Source organism: Panthera tigris, chromosome A1 (assembly GCF_018350195.1).
Source record: "Panthera tigris isolate Pti1 chromosome A1, P.tigris_Pti1_mat1.1, whole genome shotgun sequence".
In the NCBI taxonomy this organism is placed as follows: Eukaryota; Metazoa; Chordata; class Mammalia; order Carnivora; family Felidae; genus Panthera; species Panthera tigris.
Genome location: NC_056660.1, coordinates 50,665,765 through 50,685,226, shown reverse-complemented (window position 1 = coordinate 50,685,226; position 19,462 = coordinate 50,665,765). Strand labels below are relative to the sequence as shown.

Below are 19,462 nucleotides of genomic sequence, written 5' to 3'. Positions count from 1 at the left end.
AGGATAACATGGTGATGATTTATCAGGTAGCCCACTTAACTAAAATGAAGATCTGGTCTAATATTTATAGACAGATGATTCTATAACTTCTGTAGATTCCATTTAGGGGAAAAAAATACAGTTAGCTTTTAGAGCATTTTAGAAAGCATGAACTTTAGATTCAGCCCTTGATTTAAAACTTAGCTCCACAATTTAATAGCTATATGATTTTATGAAAGTGAGATATTTAATCCTACTCAGCCTCAGTAAAAATTGAGGTTATGATTTGTGTCACATGTGAAAACAAAACAAAAAGCTTCAAAGATTCTGTAATGAATCAGCTAGATACTATTATCTTTAATAACATTGTAAATATGTTCATTGTATATATTGCCTATGAAAGTTATTTTTTCTTTTTTTTCCAATAAATAGAAGTTGGTTCTTCCCTCTTGAGACATCCATCTCCTGAGCTTTCCCGGCTAATCTCAGCCCACAGCTCTCTTTCCAAAGGAGAACGAAATTTCCAGTGGCCAGTTTTGGCTTTTGTTATACAACATCATGATCTAGAAGGTCTTGAAATAGCAATGAAACAGGCCCTAAGGAAATCTGCTTGCCGAGTTTTTGCTATGGAGGTATGAATACATTAAATGGGGTTATTGATTCCTTGACCATACAAATCGTTTGATGATTCTATTTAATGATGTTACTTTTCTATCCAACAGAAATTTCCAAAAATTAAGAGACATTAGCCAATCGAAAATATCAAATGTTCACATCAAAATTAAACTCTTATGTTCATGAATATAAATGAATTTAGAGATCCATCTTTAAGCACTCTAAAGAAATTTATTTCTGCACTGCTTTATTATTTGAAAGCTATGAATGTCTTTTTAAAAAGCTTTTGTAATGATGATGTCATTTCAGTTAAAAGAATCATGAAAAGGGGATGAAAAGTAGAGCTTTTCAGTTATAAATTTAACCGTAATAATTTTTCTGAGTCTATCCTCTGGAAATGACAGGATCGCTAGATGTTGTATTTTTATGTATAGTAAATCTTTTGTCTTTGTCATGGGCATAATAATAAATAACCTGCCACTTGATTAATGGGAACAATATAAATATATTTAAGTTAATGATAGCTTGGTAGAGCTTGAAAAAAAAGCTGTTTATCCGAAGTACAAGTTGGGGAAAAATGTGCTTCAGCAAATTAATATGAAGATGAAAGTTTGAAATAAAAAGTGGTTTGAAAAAATATTTCTGTATTACATTTTATAGATATTATTTTCCCTATTATGTTTTTAATCCGGACCAAAATTATTGACTATTTCAAGTTCATTGTGTTTTTAATGAAATGAAGGTCAGATGTTTTTAGTATCTTTCCTTGAAACACTTAGTGGAGATATTTTGTTTCTGAGTAAGGAGGGTTCTGCAGTTTTTAGTCCCACCTTTTTTTTTTATCTTTGACTCATTTAACCTTCATTTATTCAGGCTTTCAACTGGCTTCTGTGTAATGTCATCCAGACGACTTCTCTACATGATATTCTGTGGCATTTTGTGGCATCATTGACTCCTGCTCCAGTGGAACCAGAGGAAGAAGAGGATGAGGAAAATAAAACAAACAAAGAAAATGCAGAACAAGTAAGTGAGATTTTTGGGTTTTTTAAATTTGTCTATATTTTTATAGAAGAGTAGGACCACCTTCAGATCCTATAATAATATGCATGAGTTCATACACAGATTATATAAGCTAAAAGGCAAGAATAAAATTTCAGTGCTATTGAGCAACATAGTCACTATACTTAGTGACTGATTCCTCCCTAAATACTATTGTCATGAAGCAATGAACTGAAAGATGTATACTGTTATAGTACTGTATAAGACAGGTAAACAGGGCAACATTATTATAGAGAATATCTGTCTACTCTACAACATTGCTATAAGTTGGCAGAGAGTGAAAGTGATAATCTGTAGGGACATGAAAGTTGTTATAGCTCTTAAGACGAAATTATTAGTAGGGATGAAAATGGTTTCTACAAAAATCATTTTCTAAACATGTATGTATCTAATCATATAGCCTTAAAACTATTAAGTAAAAATTGACAGAACTGCAAGGAAAAAGAGGGAAAAAAAAAATCCACAATTACAGTGTGAGATTGTTTCACACCTTTCACAACTAAATATTCCTGCATAACAGACCACCCTAAAACTCAATGGATGAAAACAGTTTCCTATTGGCTGACAACTCTGTGGGTCAGCAGTTTGGGTGAGACTTAGTTCCTGCATACACGTTCAGAGTTACCCTGCTAGGAGATTGTGAGCACACTAAAATTGATACAGATACAGTATTCGGTTGGTGATTTTATTTATGAGTGACTGCATCACTTTTTCCCTAAAAGATAATACAAACATAATTAGTTAATCTGAATGTGTGTTTTGGGTATACTTTGATTTTGGTTTTATTGTTTACATTTCTGTTACATGACTGTCTTTAAAGTATACATAACACTTTTAAGTACACATATTTTTTTGTGGGGAAAGTTCCTTCCAGCATACAGACTGATCAACCTGCTTTCAATTTCTGTCTTAGGAGAAAGACACGAGAGTATGCGAACATCCACTCTCAGATATAGTGATTGCGGGTGAAGCCGCTCATCCTTTACCACACACATTTCACCGCTTACTTCAAACTATCTCCGATCTTATGATGTCTCTCCCCAGTGGCAGTTCATTACAGCAAATGGCCCTAAGGTAATTGTATATCTCAGTATTCTGGGTATGTTGGAGAAGAGATTTTATGTAGTATTCAAAGCTCGAGATGCTCAAAACACCTTTTAAATACTAAGATACAAAGAATCTCTACATTATGTGAATGGTGCTTCCCTCATTACTGTCTTAATCTGGAATTTCCTCCTTGGCTCACACCTGTTTGCCCCTCTGTAAAACGAGGATAATACATTACTTAGTGCTCTAAATTAGCCCAGTCTGTAACAGTTTTCCTCACTTTTGCCCCTCTTCTATCTCAAGTAACTTGTCTCAGTGCTACCCAAGAGTAGCAATCTTAACTGTCACAAAAGGGAGAAGGAGAATGAAATCTCAGAAACAGAAATCAAAATAGGTTTTTGAATTGAAGAGAATTTTAAGAAAAGTGAAACCTCTGTTATATGTAAGGTAGCCTAAAACTACCTTGAGGAACATTACCTACTTTTAAGTCTGAGACTGCTGCGATTTTCACATTACTTCTACATTGTGAACCTTGTCATCAGATCTTCACACTGGACCACACGTATAAAAAATGCTCCACTGGTTTTTATAAACTGTAGATTGTTGGAGTGAATTTTGGCTACCCACATCCCTAAAGACTGGTAGAGGGGAGATTGTGATTCCTCCTAAAAAGATTTTTGAAGTACAGGATGTGTTATATATCAGAGTATATATAACTCTGATGAATTAGTATAGAATTGTAACACTAATAAATTTGAGAGGCTTGTTTTGGTTGAGGTCACACTTGTCTGTCTGCAAGATTGATTTATTACCTTTTTTGCTTCTGTACCCTTGACGTTCATGTATCCAGTTTTTCTATATGTAGAATGAGTGAACTTTCCTTAGGTCTTACCCTATTCCAAAGAAATTACCTTTATTGCTCACAAAAAGGCGGTGATACTATTCCCTGATTTTTTTTCTATTTCTGTTTTTTCCCTAGAATATTAAGATTTTAAAAAATCTTAACTACAGAGTGCTTTCCCAGGAATTCCTTAGGAATTATTTAATACCTTGCTTATACCTTTTTAGGTGCTGGAGTCTGAAATTCAAGCAATCTGATCACCAGTTCCTCCATCAGAGTAATGTCTTTCATCACATTAACAATATTCTGTCAAAATCAGATGATGGAGACAGTGAAGAAAGTTTTAGCATCAGTATCCAGTCTGGCTTTGAAGCGATGAGTCAGGTCAGTCATTGAAAGTTGTCCTGTGTTACCCTGTTAATATTCAACGATGTATACAAGCAGAAACTGAAAGTCACTCATAAACAGTTTGATTCATTTCATTTCTTACCTCACATCTTTTGTTTTATTATCGTGAAAGATTTCCATTTCAGTGTTGTAATAATCTAAAACATGTAATAATGTGAAAACATTTGTTTCTGGTAGGAATTGTGCATAGTAATGTGCTTAAAGGACTTAACCAGCATTGTTGACATAAAAACTTCAAGCCGACCTGCCATGATTGGCAGTTTGACAGATGGTTCTACGGAAACCTTTTGGGAATCAGGAGATGAGGATAAAAACAAAACTAAGAACATCACCATCAACTGTGTAAAAGGAATCAATGCCCGCTATGTATCTGTCCATGTGGATAATTCCCGAGATCTAGGGGTAAGAAAGAAAACTTAATTTGTGGCTCATTAGTTCTTTTCAGACCTTCAGTTACCATGCCCTATCCTTCTAAGTTTAGCAAAAAGATTTTCATGTGGAATTTCCCTGACCAAACAGCATTTTTATATTTCCCAAGTAAATCTTACGTCTAAAAACAGATTAATAGGACTAGGGGCACTATGGAATACCAGTTCTAAAAAGAGGTGTGATTACAAATACATCCTGGCTACAGCTAAGCAGAATAAATGTCTCCTCTGTAATTGCCTACCTCCATCCCCTTGTTTAAGCTATTCTCTTGGCCTGGAAGTCCTCCCCTTAAACTCTGCCTATCAGATTCTCCCAAAATCTCAAAAGACCAGCAGAGAAATCTTCTCCCCGGTACCTCTTCTATAAAAGTTATTCTTTCCCTTCTCTACATTCTTCTTTCTATTACTCTGATGGCACTGAATACACTTTGACTTATCATGTAATTAGCTTTCAATTTCTAGCCTTCACCCTTAGCTGTCTTGACGATGGTGGTGGGGTTTCTAGACTAACCTAAATGATCATAATTTGTATTCTCCCTAGCACTAGCCTGTTCACATGTTTCAACTGAATTAAGCACTCCTTTACAAAAGGCACTAAATAATGGGAAAAGAGTCCTGTTTACTTGAGTGTTAAGAACCAAGAAGATACCAGCTGCCAAACTCACGTGCTTCTCCCCCCATTCCTGGGGAAGGATACTCCTTAGAGTTTTTTCCCTCAGAATGGATGTGGCTTGCTTCAGAGCCTGCTTCAGATTCTGTGTCTCCCTCTCTCTGCCCCTCCCCCATTCACTTTCTGTCACTCTCTCTCTCTCTCTCAAAAATAAACATCAAAAAAAATTTTAAGTAAAAATTTAAAAAAGAAAAAAGAATGGATGTGGCTTGCTAACAGATACAGTATTATAACTCCCCTCTGACTGTTGCCAAGCTGCTCCTATCCCATTCACACATTTCCTTTCCCAGGAAGACAGAGTGATGGGGTTGGGTCTTGGGTAGCCTCGATAGAATGCCAGCCTGAGAAGCCCAGTCTGCAGTCAGAACACTCCTCGCCATCTGCAGCCACCCCCAACTCCTGTCCATAAGTGCAGCTGCAGTGCTTCCGTGGCGGTGAATAAGAAGAAGGGGCGTAGCTAATATAAGCGTACCTCCTTTTCAGAGCCAAGAGTTTCAGTTTGTACAAGTACTTTATCTTACTAGAAAGTCAGGTGTAATAAATCAAAACATTTTTCTAGCTAGAACTTACTGTTCAGTACAAAGTTATCTTTGACTCATGGTATATTTTAAGCCAGGACATACTCTCCCTCAGAACAATGATTCCAATCAGTTTGACAATTTTCCCTTTTAGGGAGATAATCATAGCAATATTCATTTTAAAATCCCCAGTAGATAAGCTGACATGTGCTTTCCTTTTAAGAAACCTCCTCTAAGTTCTGTGTATCCTTGAGGCTTATGTACCTGTGTATCCCCAGCCTGTCTTACCACCAGTGCCTTATACATGGCAGTTGTTTGAATTGCATCGACCTAGAGCGCTTAAAGTATGCAATGCTCCAAGGAATTAATGTGTTAATCTGTTTCCTGATGTGCTTTGCATAAAGCTTATTCAACCTTAAGGTCTCTGGCTCTAGTACTAGCATGATCTTTTTGGTACCTAATGACACTGAACTTCTGTTTGACATTTATTTTGTTTGCTAATGCTCCTTCCCTAGTGTGTCAAGAGGACAGAACCCATCATTCTCATATGTCCTTCTCCAAGGCTGTAAGACAGTCTTGGTACATTGTGATAGTCAAGAGTGTTTGTTAGGGAGTGGAGACAAGAGTGAAAGCAGAGTTGTTGGAAAGTCTCATGATAGAGATAGAATTTAAATCTTTAGACTTTGGATAGAAAGAAGGAATGCCAAGCTTTTCTTTCAGAGCCCATGGAGACTGAAGGTAGAATTTGTGAGAACGAGACAAGACTGGAGTTGTAAGAATGTGGTTGCTTGAGGGGCAGGGGGAGCACCTGACCTGGGTGGCCCAGTCAGTTAAGCATCTGACTTCGGCTCAGGTCATGATCTCACAGCTTGTGGGTTCGAGCCCCACGTTGGGCTGTGTGCTGACAGCTCAGAGCCTGGAGGCTGCTTCAGATTCTGTGTCTCCCTCTCTCTCTCTCTGCCCCTCCCCCACTCATACTCTGTCTCTCTCTCTCTCAAAAAATAAATAAACATTAAAAAATTAAAAAAAAAAAAAAAGAATGTGGTTGGTTGGGCAGATGGAGTGAGATCAGTTAGGAAGAATCCATGACAGACATACAGAAGAGTTGATGTGATATCAGTAGGCTGTAAGAAATCATTATAAATTCAGTAGCAGGAATATGGAAGAATAATTGTTATGCATTGTCTGTTTTAGAATAAAGTTACCTCAATGACCTTCTTAACTGGCAAAGCAGTAGAAGATTTGTGCAGAATAAAACAGGTAATTAAAATTTTGTCATTAAATGTTACCTAGAGAGAAATTCTTCTCAGCCTCCTCTGTTAAATTCTAATTTCGGCATGCTACCAAAGTATTCTAGGAACTCATCTGTTTACAAAACACTGAACCGACAAATAGTCCAGATACAGGAACATTTACAACCATCTCTGTGCTAATAGCCGATAGTGTCCTAAATGCTCTCCTGTCACGATCGATTATACTATACCTACAGTCCTCTACTCTGCCTCCTGCTCCCTTACAAAGAAAGATTCAGGGCACCATAAAATGCATCACAAATCCCATTCACAATTAACACCTACACTTCAGGTTAAAATGTAGATTGTTGTCCTCTAGCCTGAAAATCTATCACAACAGTGCAACTAAATCCAGGCTGCAAGTCAATTTACAAATGAACTTTAGAAACAAGTTAGGTTGTATTTGGGCATTCTATATAAACTCACTTGTGTTAGTGAAACTTTATCAAAGCGGTTATCCCATATATGTTGACTACTTGTTTTGTTTTTCAAATCATATTGAAAGAATAAATTGAAATTTTGGATTAAACAAATAATAAATTTTGTTTAAAAGGCTAAAAGAATTTGGGGAAATACTTCTGTTCAGTGAGATAGTATTTATGCTTAATGATTTTTCTAGAAAATTGACATTATCAATTAATGTTTTCATTTTATCAAGTGAATAGTGTCAAAAACCATTTCATAGTGCATTGAAATTTAATCCTTGAAAAGTTACATTTTCAGTGAAATCAGGAATCACAAATATGCAGTTACCTATTATATAATTTTTCTTCAGAAGCAGAACATATTAAGTAACTGCACATCAAATATGCTTATCTATCTTTAAAAAACAACAAAACATGGTTATCTTTAAATGGTGGTTAAATGTGAAGATGCACAAAACAGGACCTCGTGCTGATCTTGTATTTCTCCTCAGTCAGATTAGGGAAAGGACAGTCACATGAATTGTTTTAATGATTTTACTTAACATAACTTGTGCATGGAAAGTAATCAGACCTGTATTTTAATTCTCAGCTCCATGTCTTACTGAGAATCCTTCAACCTGGGTTAACCTCACTTCACCTGTATAATAGCTACTGTAGTATTACTTATCCTCACTAGGCTTAAGTAAGATAGTCAGTGTGAAATAACACAGTAAACCTTAGTCTCCGTACAAGTCTTTGTTATTTGAGCTTGCAGTTATTAGCGCTAAGTCTAGGACCTTGATAAGAGAGTGATATGGCTGTATCAGGTTTCTGTCCCTTTTCTGTTTGCTAGGTTGATCTGGATTCTAGGCACATTGGTTGGGTAACAAGCGAACTTCCAGGAGGGGATAATCACATCATCAAGATTGAATTAAAGGGCCCAGAAAATACACTGAGAGTTCGACAAGTAAAAGTCCTGGGCTGGAAGGATGGCGAAAGCACAAAAATTGCTGGCCAGATTTCAGCCAGCGTGGCCCAGCAAAGGAACTGTGAAGCCGAGACTCTGCGAGTGTTCAGACTTATTACGTCTCAGGTGAGTGTCCTCACTCCAGGTTCTAGCACACGATACACTGAAATCATATCTTCTGCAATGCTGATACCAAAGGGTAACAGAATACTTTGTAAAGCTTGTTAGAGATGGCTGGCAAACATATGACCCATTTTCTCTTCTTCTCCTAGCCCTAAACTCCTATGTTTCATTTTGCATTCATTAATTCTTAAAAGTAGTAGCGTATAGCAAGAACAGCATAGTAATATTATAAAACCTGCAGTATTAGCTCATGCATCCTTTAGGTTTCACACTAGTAATTACTGCCATTGATTCCTTCTCACATTTCTGTCTTTATCAGGTATTTGGAAAGCTCATCTCTGGAGATGCTGAGCCTACACCAGAGCAAGAGGAAAAAGCACTATTGTCATCACCTGAAGGAGAGGAAAAAGTATACAATGTATTTATTTGTATTCTAAAAATATTTACTTCCGTTTTTCATTTTCTTTTGTTAAGTGAAATATTCCATTTATTACTATGAATTTTAATGGATATGTGACATTAATTTCTATGAAGTTAATTTTTACTTTAATTAGGAGATGAAGAAACTATCAAAAAAAATCATCTGTTTATATATGATCTAGCTAGTACTGTGAGTAACAGCAAAACTTGGCTCTATACCTTGGGCTGTAGTGTCAAATGTTAGGATTGTAAAATTAGCTTAGTCATTTACTATACTGTGTACGATTAATTATCTTCTCTTTCCTCCATTTCCTCCATTTAATCTGTTCTTCATAGTCCAGTTAAAAAATACTATCCTCTCCAGGAATCTTCTTTATGATTTCCCCCAAACAATATGCAGTTTTTCTTCTGCTAAACTTCATAGTAATTCCTAGGACTCTCTTCTTGATTTCTTTCATATGTTGATTAGCACACGTATCTAACCTCTCCTACTGAATCATAGTTTCTTAAAGACCAAGTACATACCTGATTTGTCTTTGTGTCCATGGCATAAACACACATGCATTCGGTACATTTTTACTGGAGGAACCTGTTCTTTATGTTGTTCTTGAAATTTCTTTCTTTTTTATGCTTTTTATTTTGAGAGAGAAAGATAGAACACGTGTGTGCGAGCAAGCGGGAGGACGAGCAGAGGGAGAGGAAGAATCCCAAGCAGGCTCCATGCTGTCAGCAAAGATCCCAACGCAGGGCTCAATCCCACGAACCATGAGATCATGACCTAAGCCAATATCAAGAGTCAGACACTTAGCCAACTGAGCCATGCAGGCACCCCTTGAAATTTTTTTAAAACTGCGGTTGCCTTTACTTATTTGGTCTACTCTAAAGTGCCCTACCCTAAGGGAAAACCTCATCTATTTTCAAAAAGAGAGGTCAACCCTGACTGGTCTCGATATTCTTATATCTTTAGATGTTACAGATAATCACCTTGGCAGCCCTTTGAAAGATAATTTAAAGGACTTACCTGGTCTAGCCCTGAGCCTTCTGATATAGTAATGTCTAAGTCATCTACATCATTCAGTTTGGGTTCTGTAGAAAATAAGGTTTTATAAACTCTGGTTGTTTCTTTCAGCGTCCTTTGGAGGTACCATTTGAATGACTACACGACTATGTGACTATTCATTAAATCAGCTGAATTTTAACAAATGGCAATTTTGTGCTAAATAATTGTGGTAATTGGTACCAAGCCCTCAGAAAGTTTGTGTCTGTTCTTAGATATGAAACGTTCACACACCCCAAAAAAAGAAATCAATAGGGATACTATATAGCATATAATCAATTTTTTATGTACATGAAAAAATTGCACATGTCATAGGTTTTCAGAGTATGTTGAAAGTATTGTGCCCTGGAGTGGTCAGAGAAGGGTCTTGGTAGGTGCTGGATGTGAATTGGACCTAAAAGGGAATGGGTGAAAGTTAGATTGACAGAGGCGATGGGAGCAGACTCATTGAAGAGGCTGGTCTAATAGTAGGAGAGTATATGTTGGGATGCTAAGGTTGATGGGGAAAGTTAATGCTAGTGGTAAGATGCCCATGAAATAGCACAGTTGTTAAGAGAATCATTTTTTAAGTCAGGTGTTTGAAGTAAAATTTGCATACAGAAAACACTGATCCTTTTAAACTGTATTGTTCAATGACTTTTGACCAACATATAGAGCAGTAAAATCATCATCACAATGAAGTTTTAAGACACGTCACTCGGGGCACCTGGGTGGCTCAGTCGGTTGGGCAACCGACTTCAGCTCAGGTCATGATCTCACGGTCCGTGAGTTCGAGCCCCGCATCGGGCTCTGTGCTGACGGCTCAGAGCCTGGAGCCTGTTTCAGATTCTGTGTCTCCCTCTCTCTCTGACCCTCCCCCGTTCATGCTCTCTCTGTCCCTCTCTGTCTCAAAAATAAATAAATGTAAAAATAAATAAATAGTAAGACACATCACTCAAAATTTCCCTCCTGGTCCTTTACAGTCTGTCCCCTCACCTCACGCATAGACCCTGGCAACCACTAAACTATTTTCTGCCCGTGTAATGTTGCCTTTTCCCAGATGTCATATAAACGGAACCATATAGAATATAGCCTTTGCATCAGCTTTCTTTCACTTGATATAATGATTCTGAGATTCATCCATGGAGGAGCATGTGTCAGTAGTTGTTTCTTTTGGTTGCTGAGAAGAATTCCATTGTATGGAATTAGCAGTATTTGTTTATCCTTTGACCTTATGATGGATATTTGGGTTGTTTCTTCTATTTGGCTATTATTAATTAAGCTGCTGTGAACATTTGTGTACAGATTTTTGTATGGGGACACTTTCTTTCTCTTGGGTAGATACCTATAAGTAGGATTGATGGGTTGTATGGTAAGTGTATGTTTAACTTTATAAGAAACTGCTAAACTTTTTCCAAAGTGATTGAGCCATTTTACATTTTTACTGGCAGTGTATGAGATTTCCAATTGATCCACATTCTCAACAGTACTTGGTATTGTCACTCTTTTTAATTTTAGCCATTGCAGCAAATATGAAGTAGTATCTCATTGTGGTTTTAATATGAATTTCTCTGAGGATTAATAATGTTGAGTAAATTTTCAAGTGCTTATTTGCCATCCCCATTACTTTATTAGTGAAGCATCTGTTCAAATCTTTTACTTATATTTTTTTATATCAGGCTGTTTGTATTACTGGGTTGTAAGATTTTTTTATATATTGAGGATAAAGGCTCTTTAGCCAGTGTGTTTTCAAATATTTTCTCCTACTTGGTGGTTTATCTTTCATGAAACAGAAGTTTATAATTTTGATAAACTACAGTTTATCTGTTTTTTTCTTTTTTTTTTTTTAATGTTTATTTTTTGAGATGGAGTACGAGCGGGGGAGGGGCAGAGAGAGAGGGAGACACAGAATCCGAAGCAGGCCTCAGACTCAGCTGTCAGCACAGAGCCTGATGCGGGGCTCGAACCTGAACTGTGAGATCATGACCTGAGCCAAAGTTGGACGCTTAACCGACTGAGCCACCCAGGCACCCCTGTTTTTTTCTTAATGACTTAGGATCTTTGTATCTTATCTAAAACTTAATGTCACAAAGATTTTCTTCTAGAAACATTAGAGTTTTAATTCTTTTGTTTATAGCTATGTACCTTTTAATTTTTCTCTATAAGGTGTGAGATAAGGGTTGAGTTTTATTTATTTTTGCCTGTAGATACCCAGTTGTTCCACCACCATTTGTTGAAAAGACTGCCCTTTATCAATAACAAATTCACCATAAACATGTAGGTCTATTTTTGTAGTCTCTACTCTTTTCCATTGATCTGTATATATATTCTTAAACCAACAGCAGACTGTCTTGATTACTGCAGCTTACAGAAAATCATGAAATCAGTTTCCACCACGGTTCTGTTTTTAGTTATTTCGGCTATTCTTGTGCCTTTATATTTCCATATAAAGCTTAGAACCAACTTGGTAGTTTTTTCCCCTTCCGAAAAATCAAAAACAAAAAACCAACCTGAAATGTTATTGGAATTGTACCAAATTGTTAGGTCAGTTGGGGAGAATGGATATCTTAGTAATACTGAGTCTTCCTATCCAGGGATGAGCATGATATATTTCTCCATTTATCTAGATCTTCTTTAGTTTTTGTCAGCAGTGTTTTTTGTAAGTTCAGTGTACAGGTCCTGGCCACTTCTTATTAAATTGATCCCTAAGTGCACACGCATGGCTCATCAGTTAAGCGTCTGACTCTTGGTTTCAGCACAAGTCACGAGCTCATGGTTTCATGAGTTCAAGCCCCAAGTTAGGCTCTGTGCTGGCAGCACGGAACCTGCTTGGGATTCTCTCTCTCCCTTTTTCTGTCTGCCCCTCCCCTACTCACACTATCTCTGTCTCTCTCAAAATAAACTTTAAAAGAAATGTTTTTAATAAATTGATCCCTAAATAATTATAATAATCCCTAAATAATAATTGTTTTTGATGCTACTGTAAATGGTATTCTTATTTCACTTTCCAGTTCATTTCTAGTATATAAAAATACAGTTGGCTTTTGTGTATTAAACTTCTGTGATCTTAAATTTCCTTGTTAGTTCTAGAAGCCTTTTTGTAGAATTTTTGGGATTCTCTTCGTAGATAATCATGTTGTCTGCAAAGAAAGTTGGTTTTATTCTGCCTTTCCAGCCTATATGCCTTAAATTTCTTTTCTTGTGTTAGTGCAATGGCTAAGCCTTTCAGTACTATGTTGAATAAAAGTGGTGAAATCAGACATCTTTGCCTTTTCTGGATCTTACTAGGAAGGATTCAGTCTTTCACCATTAAGTATAATGTTAACTATAGATTTTTTGTAAATGCTCTGAGAATTTTTATCAGAATGGATATTCTTATATATTTTTCTTTTTTCATTTTCTTGTATTCATTAAAGATAATTGGTATATTGCTATGTATATTAGTGGTTATGTAATATTAGCCTAAACATAGTTTATTTTTCTTTAATAAAAAGGAAGATATTAACTAGGGGAGTGATAACTAAAAGGTACAGTGTTTCTTTTTGGGGTGATGAAAATGCTCTAAAATTAACTGTGGTGATGCTTGTACATATCTGTGAATATACTATAAGCCATGGATTGTACATTTTAAATGAGTGAATAGTAAAGTATGTTAACTATATCTCAAAGCTATTTAAAAAAAACTACAAAAGAAATTTAAAAGTAAGGAGATAAAGTAACTATCTAAAAGGAATTCATTTGTTAATGTATAATCTAGCTAGTGTTTCAGGTAGCAAAAGAATTATTCTACCAGTGTGCTTTCTTTAATCGACATAGGGCTGTCTTCTTCTATTACTTCTTTCCATCTGTTTGCTTTATTTTTGATTTTTTCTTTTTCTAGTTTCAAAGACTTGAGATCTTTCTTTTCTCATATAAGTAATGGTGCCATTTTCTTAGCCCTGCTTTGGTTGAGTGTCAGAAATTTTGGTGTGTTGCTTATAATATTTTCTCATTTCATTCAGCATTTCACTCAGTTCAAAATATTTTTTGATTTCCATTTTGATTTCTTCTTTGACCTCTGGATAATTTAGACATTTCTTGTTTAATTATAAATATTTGGGGATTTTTCTTGGGGGGTAGCTTTCTATTACTAATTTCTAGTTTAATTCATTGTGGCCAGAGAATATACTTTGTATAATTTCAGGCCTTTTATTTATTTATTTTTTTTTTTAAATTTTTTTTTCAACGTTTTTTATTTATTTTTGGGACAGAGAGAGACAGAGCATGAACGGGGGAGGGGCAGAGAGAGAGGGAGACACAGAATCGGAAACAGGCTCCAGGCTCCGAGCCATCAGCCCAGAGCCTGACGCGGGGCTCGAACTCACGGACCGCGAGATCGTGACCTGGCTGAAGTCGGACGCTTAACCGACTGCGCCACCCAGGCGCCCCCAGGCCTTTTAAAATTGTGAAGATTTGAATTCCGACTAATATATTTTAGTGAATGTCCACATGCTCTTGAAAAGAACATGAACTCTGCTTTTCTTCTAATATCAGTTCAACTTAGTTGATAGTTTTGTTCAAGCTTTATTGAGAACTTTACTGATTTTTGTTAGTTTGCTCATTTACTTGTTCTTTCAAGTACAGGAAAAGTTTTGAAGTGTCCAGCTATATGGATTTGTCTATTTTGATTTTAGTTTACCTGGTTGCCAATCTCAGCTGTCTGATGGGCACCAAAAAAATGTATGGTTTTGTAGATTATCAGCTTTTTCTCATTGTTAAGGTGGGAGTTACATTGTCATATAGCTATCTCTGTCCTAAGAAATGTGAAACTAAGAGTCATTTTTATTCTGAGAGGAGTGGCTTGCCTTACTTTTCTTACCGGTAAAATAGAAAATCAGACTTTACCTTATGGGCTTGTTGTGAAGATTAAATAAGAGTATATGTATATCTGATAACTATACATCTGTATATCTGTAACTTAGAAGAGTTCCATTCACGTAATAAGCACTATAAAATTTCAGCCTTTATTTTTCTTCTTTGTTTCTTTGATTACTGGTGGTGGTAGACTAGCCTAATTTAAGAACACCATTATCATAGAGTTTTTTTAGGATATTTTCCTTTTAACTGAATGCCATTTTCTGAATTGTTCTTCTAACAACTGAATGTGGATTATCCACAGTTTAGAAATAGATCTAATCAAAGTGACGCAAAATGATAAATTAAAGAAGTTCATGAAAAGGTAGTATGCTTCTCTGAATTTCTTAAATTCAGAAATTTTGCTATTTTTATAGTCACCTTAGCCAGTAGTGGTTTCTTCAGATTTTATCCTTTGTCTTAGTGTTATAGACCTCAATTTAAAAACATATTCATCTTATAAAATAACCTTAATAGTTATTTATCAAGATACTTTAAGATGTCAAATATACAAATTTTATTCAAAGAGCCTGGGTCCCCCCCCCCCTCTCTTTTTCTATGTAAAAGGCAACATCAGACGCTGACCTGAAAGAACATATGGTCGGAATCATATTCAGCAGGAGTAAGCTGACGAATTTACAGAAACAGGTTAGTAAATTGTCATTTCAGTTTTCATTTGTTTTTAGGGTATAAAGTATTTTCCAAAATTTACGGAGACTTTTTTATGCTGACTCTTTTATAGTCCTGCAGAATGTGTCTGCCTTTAGTATATTGGCATACCTGCATCACTTTAAAGATTTTATGATTGTTAACTTTCTTACCTTGCTGCTCTTTGTTATTTCTCATTTTCAGGTAGATTGTTTCATTTTGGTGTCAAATATCCAGATATATCAGATTTCATTTGCATTTTCTGTGTTCCTTTTCCCACTTTTCTTGTTTGTCAGTTGATTTTTTTTTTTCTGAGCAATTATAGTGTTAACTAAATCATTGCTAATATTTTTAATTATAAGGAGATGGAGTAGTACTAGATTGTTCATATAATGTAGTACCTGGGTAACAAAAACTAGTCTTCCAAAAGTCTAATAAAATACCGGTTTTAAATTAGCCCATTATTTTAACTTTCAGCATCATTAAATCTTGCTTAAATAAATAAATTTATCTGTGCTTTATCTTTTTAACAGTGTTTCATTGAATCTTAAATGCTACCAGTTATAAAATGTGCTGTTATTTCATGTATCACTAAAAAACGAAAATTTGCTGCCAATTACATTGTGAATGCCATCAATTATAAAGCACATTATGAATAAAAATGTTAAAATGTGGGAGGAAAATATGCCTTAGAAGTGATAAAATATGGTAATTTGCTTTTGTTTGATGTCTCAAACCACAGGTATGGGTATTGGTAACTTGTATGTAAATAGTTTCTACATAGGAGTTGATTTAAATATTAAGATTTTTAATCATAGTTCTGAGAGTTTTCCTTAATTGTTTTTAAGATGAGCTAAGAGAATGGCATGATGGAGAATTAACTGGGAGAAAGAGTGTTAAATTGAGTATCAACTAATATTCTTGTCTCTTTTTTTTTTTAGTAGAAATAGTAAATCTGACATAAGTATGTTTTTACATTTTCTTCATGTTGTCTTTATAGGTGTGTGCTCACATCGTCCAGGCTATTCGCATGGAAGCCACCAGAGTTCGTGAAGAGTGGGAACATGCCATTTCAAGCAAAGAAAATGCCAATTCTCAGCCCAATGATGAAGATGCCTCCTCCGATGCTTACTGCTTTGAGCTGCTCTCTATGGTCTTAGCGCTGAGTGGCTCTAACGTGGGCCGGCAGTATCTGGCTCAGCAGCTAACTCTGCTCCAGGATCTCTTTTCACTGCTCCACACAGCATCTCCTCGGGTCCAGAGACAGGTGACTGCTCACGCCACTTACCTTCTGGCTGACTTTGTTCCTCAAAACATTGTTAAAAAATTACAAAGAGATTACAAATTACAAAGAGATTACAAAGAGATTTGCTAATTACAAAAATTAGCAAAGAGATTCACCTTAGGGTCTTAGGATTTTTATTTTGTTTTGCTATTTGGTTTTTTGGATTGTATTTTAACTCCATGCTTTTTATTTTTGACTCACTGTCATGAGAGTATGGAAGAGCAAAATATGTTTCATTTTACTAATGTGCTGTTATGATAAAGAGTATTCTGTCTACTGATTGTCTTATTACCATGAGATGTGTGATTTTTCTTTAATCTTTTTTTTAATTTTTTTTTTAATATTTATTTTTGAGGCAGTGGGGCGGGGGGGGGGGGGGGGTGGGTAGGCAGAGAGAGAGAGAGGAAGACACAGAATCTGAAACAGGCTCCAGGCTCTGAGTTGTCAGCACAGAGCCTGATGCAGGGCTCAAACTCACAAACCATGAGATCATGACCTGAGCAGAATTCAGATGCTTAACTGACTGACCCACCCAGGTGCCCATCTTTCATCTTGACCAAATAAAAGACCTGTCTTTTTCTTGCTTCCCTGGAGGGGTAATTACCACTTGAGAAATTAAAAATAGTGTTTAAGTCTTATATTTCTGTCCTTCTCAGAGCTTTTGAAGTCATAGAAGGGCAGCAAGGCGCATTATACAAATGAAAACTTTAGAATACCAGTCTTTAAGAGGAATTATTTCCTTTCATTTTTCTTATCAGGTAACCTCCTTACTAAGACGGGTGTTGCCTGAAGTGACTCCTAATCGTCTGGCCAGCATCATAGGAGTGAAATCCCTCCCTCCAGCAGATATCAGTGATATCATTCACTCAACAGAGAAAGGAGATTGGAATAAACTAGGTATCTTGGACATGTTTCTAGGATGTATTGCCAAAGCACTCACAGTTCAGCTAAAAGCCAAAGGAACTACCATCACAGGAACAGCTGGTACCACTGTGGGCAAAGGTGTTACAACAGTTACTCTTCCAATGATTTTCAATTCCAGGTTGGTCATTGCATCTGTTTTAGTACTAAAATAGAGCAGAGTGAGCTACTATTTGGAGAATTAAGACAAGATTTCGAATTCTACTTGTTTGCTTGTTCACCAAATAGAAACCATAAACAACTAATCCATGCATGAAAGAGAATTCTATATATAATACAAGTGTCCTTTCAAGTTAGTGGGGAAAGGAAGGTGTACTGAATATGATATTGGAATGCTTCTCATGTAAAAAAAAGATATTGAAGGCCCCTATCTCACACCATATACAAAAGTAACTTTGAGATCAGTTAAAATTTTATGTATTTTTCTTTTTACACTCTACTAGGACAAATTATAGAAGAATATTTCTGTAATCTTCAATCCAGAAAGACCTTAAAACTCGGAACCAAAAAGTCACAGAGGAAAAGATTCACAAATTTGGCTACATAAGAATGAAAGTGAACTGATAGACAGTAATATTAAAATTTTTTTTAAATATAAACTGACCTGAAAAAAATATTTAACACCTATATAGTAGAGAATGAATTATTAGTCATAATATTTTTTAAGTGACTACAAATCAATGAGAAAAGACAAAGAACTGATAGGAAAATATATAATGAACAGTTAGTCCTGAGATAAACAATAGGAAAATATCTTTGTCTTGGCAGCATTATGAAGAAATAGGCATTATGACATCTAATATAGATTGCTACAGCCTTTTTGGATGTCAGTTTAATAACATATCACTGTATTTAAAATATGCTTATCCTTTGACCTACCAATTCTACTTCTAGAACTGTTTCCCTCAAAAATGTTTATACCTATGGACAAAGATATGTGCAAGGAAGTTCATTGCAGAGGTGTGTGTAATGCAGAAAATTAGACATCTGGAACAGTACTAGTCAAAGAATCAGTCCATGAGATTAAGCAAATAACACTAGAATATAAATCAGTGTACTGCTTCCTTCATCCAGATAGTCTTGCAAAGAAAAAAAAAAATGTCAGCTGAAATAAACAGTAGTGTGATACCCACTGATACAGTTGACATATTCTGGTGCAAGCCCTCAATATCTCTGTGGATTGGTAACAAATAGTTTGTGATCTGTGGATATACTTTGAACAGCAATGTTCTAGAAGTTGCAAGGTACAAAAATTATATATAAACAAATATTTGGAAGGGAACATGTATCAGAATAGCTACTCTCTCGGGGTTGAAGAGAAGATTATGAATAATGTTTTGATTAATTTCTTTTTAAAATACTTTGAATCATTTAAAAAATTAAGATACGTGCTGAAATAGCAGTTTTCTTTGTATTTATTTGTAACTATCACTGATTGTTTTGCAAATGCTGACTTTTCTTTGTAGTTATGTTCGAAGAGGTGAAAGCCATTGGTGGATGAAGGGCTCAACTCCTACCCAGATCTCAGAGATCATCATTAAACTTATTAAGGATATGGCAGCAGTGAGTTCCCATCCTTCTGATCATTATGTCAATGAAGTGCAATAGAAATCTGATTAAAACAGGCAGCTTGTTCTACTACATTAATAGCAGAAGTACATTAGTGTTATTTTGCTTTACTTAAAGCCTCTGTTTAGTAGGTTAACACACCCATTTGTCTTTTCGTTCAGTGATATGTTTTTTGTGTAAACTTCATTTCAAGCTTCCCAATTAATTTACTTGAGAAACTAAACTTTAAAACTTAAAAAATAAAATATACTTTTTGAGCTCTACAAATAAGCCAGAAACCAAAAACCTAAAAGAAAAACAGGGCTCCCTGATGCGATAGTTTCTCATTCTTTTTAGTTC

The 19,462-nt window shown here is 35.6% G+C and overlaps 1 protein-coding gene across 13 annotated transcripts in view; it reads left to right on the top strand.

Moving 5' to 3' along the window:
- Window positions 1–19,462, top strand: part of MYCBP2 (MYC binding protein 2) — a 283,680-nt gene that overhangs the window by 245,561 nt on the left and 18,657 nt on the right. For 10 of the 13 annotated variants that reach the window (XM_042978630.1, XM_042978658.1, XM_042978633.1 and 7 more), the window contains 12 exons: window positions 412–611; window positions 1,468–1,617; window positions 2,567–2,727; window positions 3,769–3,925; window positions 4,127–4,351; window positions 6,760–6,825; window positions 8,115–8,354; window positions 8,671–8,769; window positions 15,268–15,348; window positions 16,349–16,615; window positions 17,392–17,675; window positions 19,021–19,117. In XM_042978630.1, the coding sequence (XP_042834564.1) occupies window positions 412–611; window positions 1,468–1,617; window positions 2,567–2,727; window positions 3,769–3,925; window positions 4,127–4,351; window positions 6,760–6,825; window positions 8,115–8,354; window positions 8,671–8,769; window positions 15,268–15,348; window positions 16,349–16,615; window positions 17,392–17,675; window positions 19,021–19,117 (2,027 nt within the window). Of the gene's footprint in view, window positions 1–411; window positions 612–1,467; window positions 1,618–2,566; window positions 2,728–3,768; window positions 3,926–4,126; window positions 4,352–6,759; window positions 6,826–8,114; window positions 8,355–8,670; window positions 8,770–15,267; window positions 15,349–15,881; window positions 16,052–16,348; window positions 16,616–17,391; window positions 17,676–19,020; window positions 19,118–19,462 lie in introns of those variants that run through there. The other 3 variants (XM_042978683.1, XM_042978596.1, XM_042978668.1) reach the window with 2 other exon arrangements.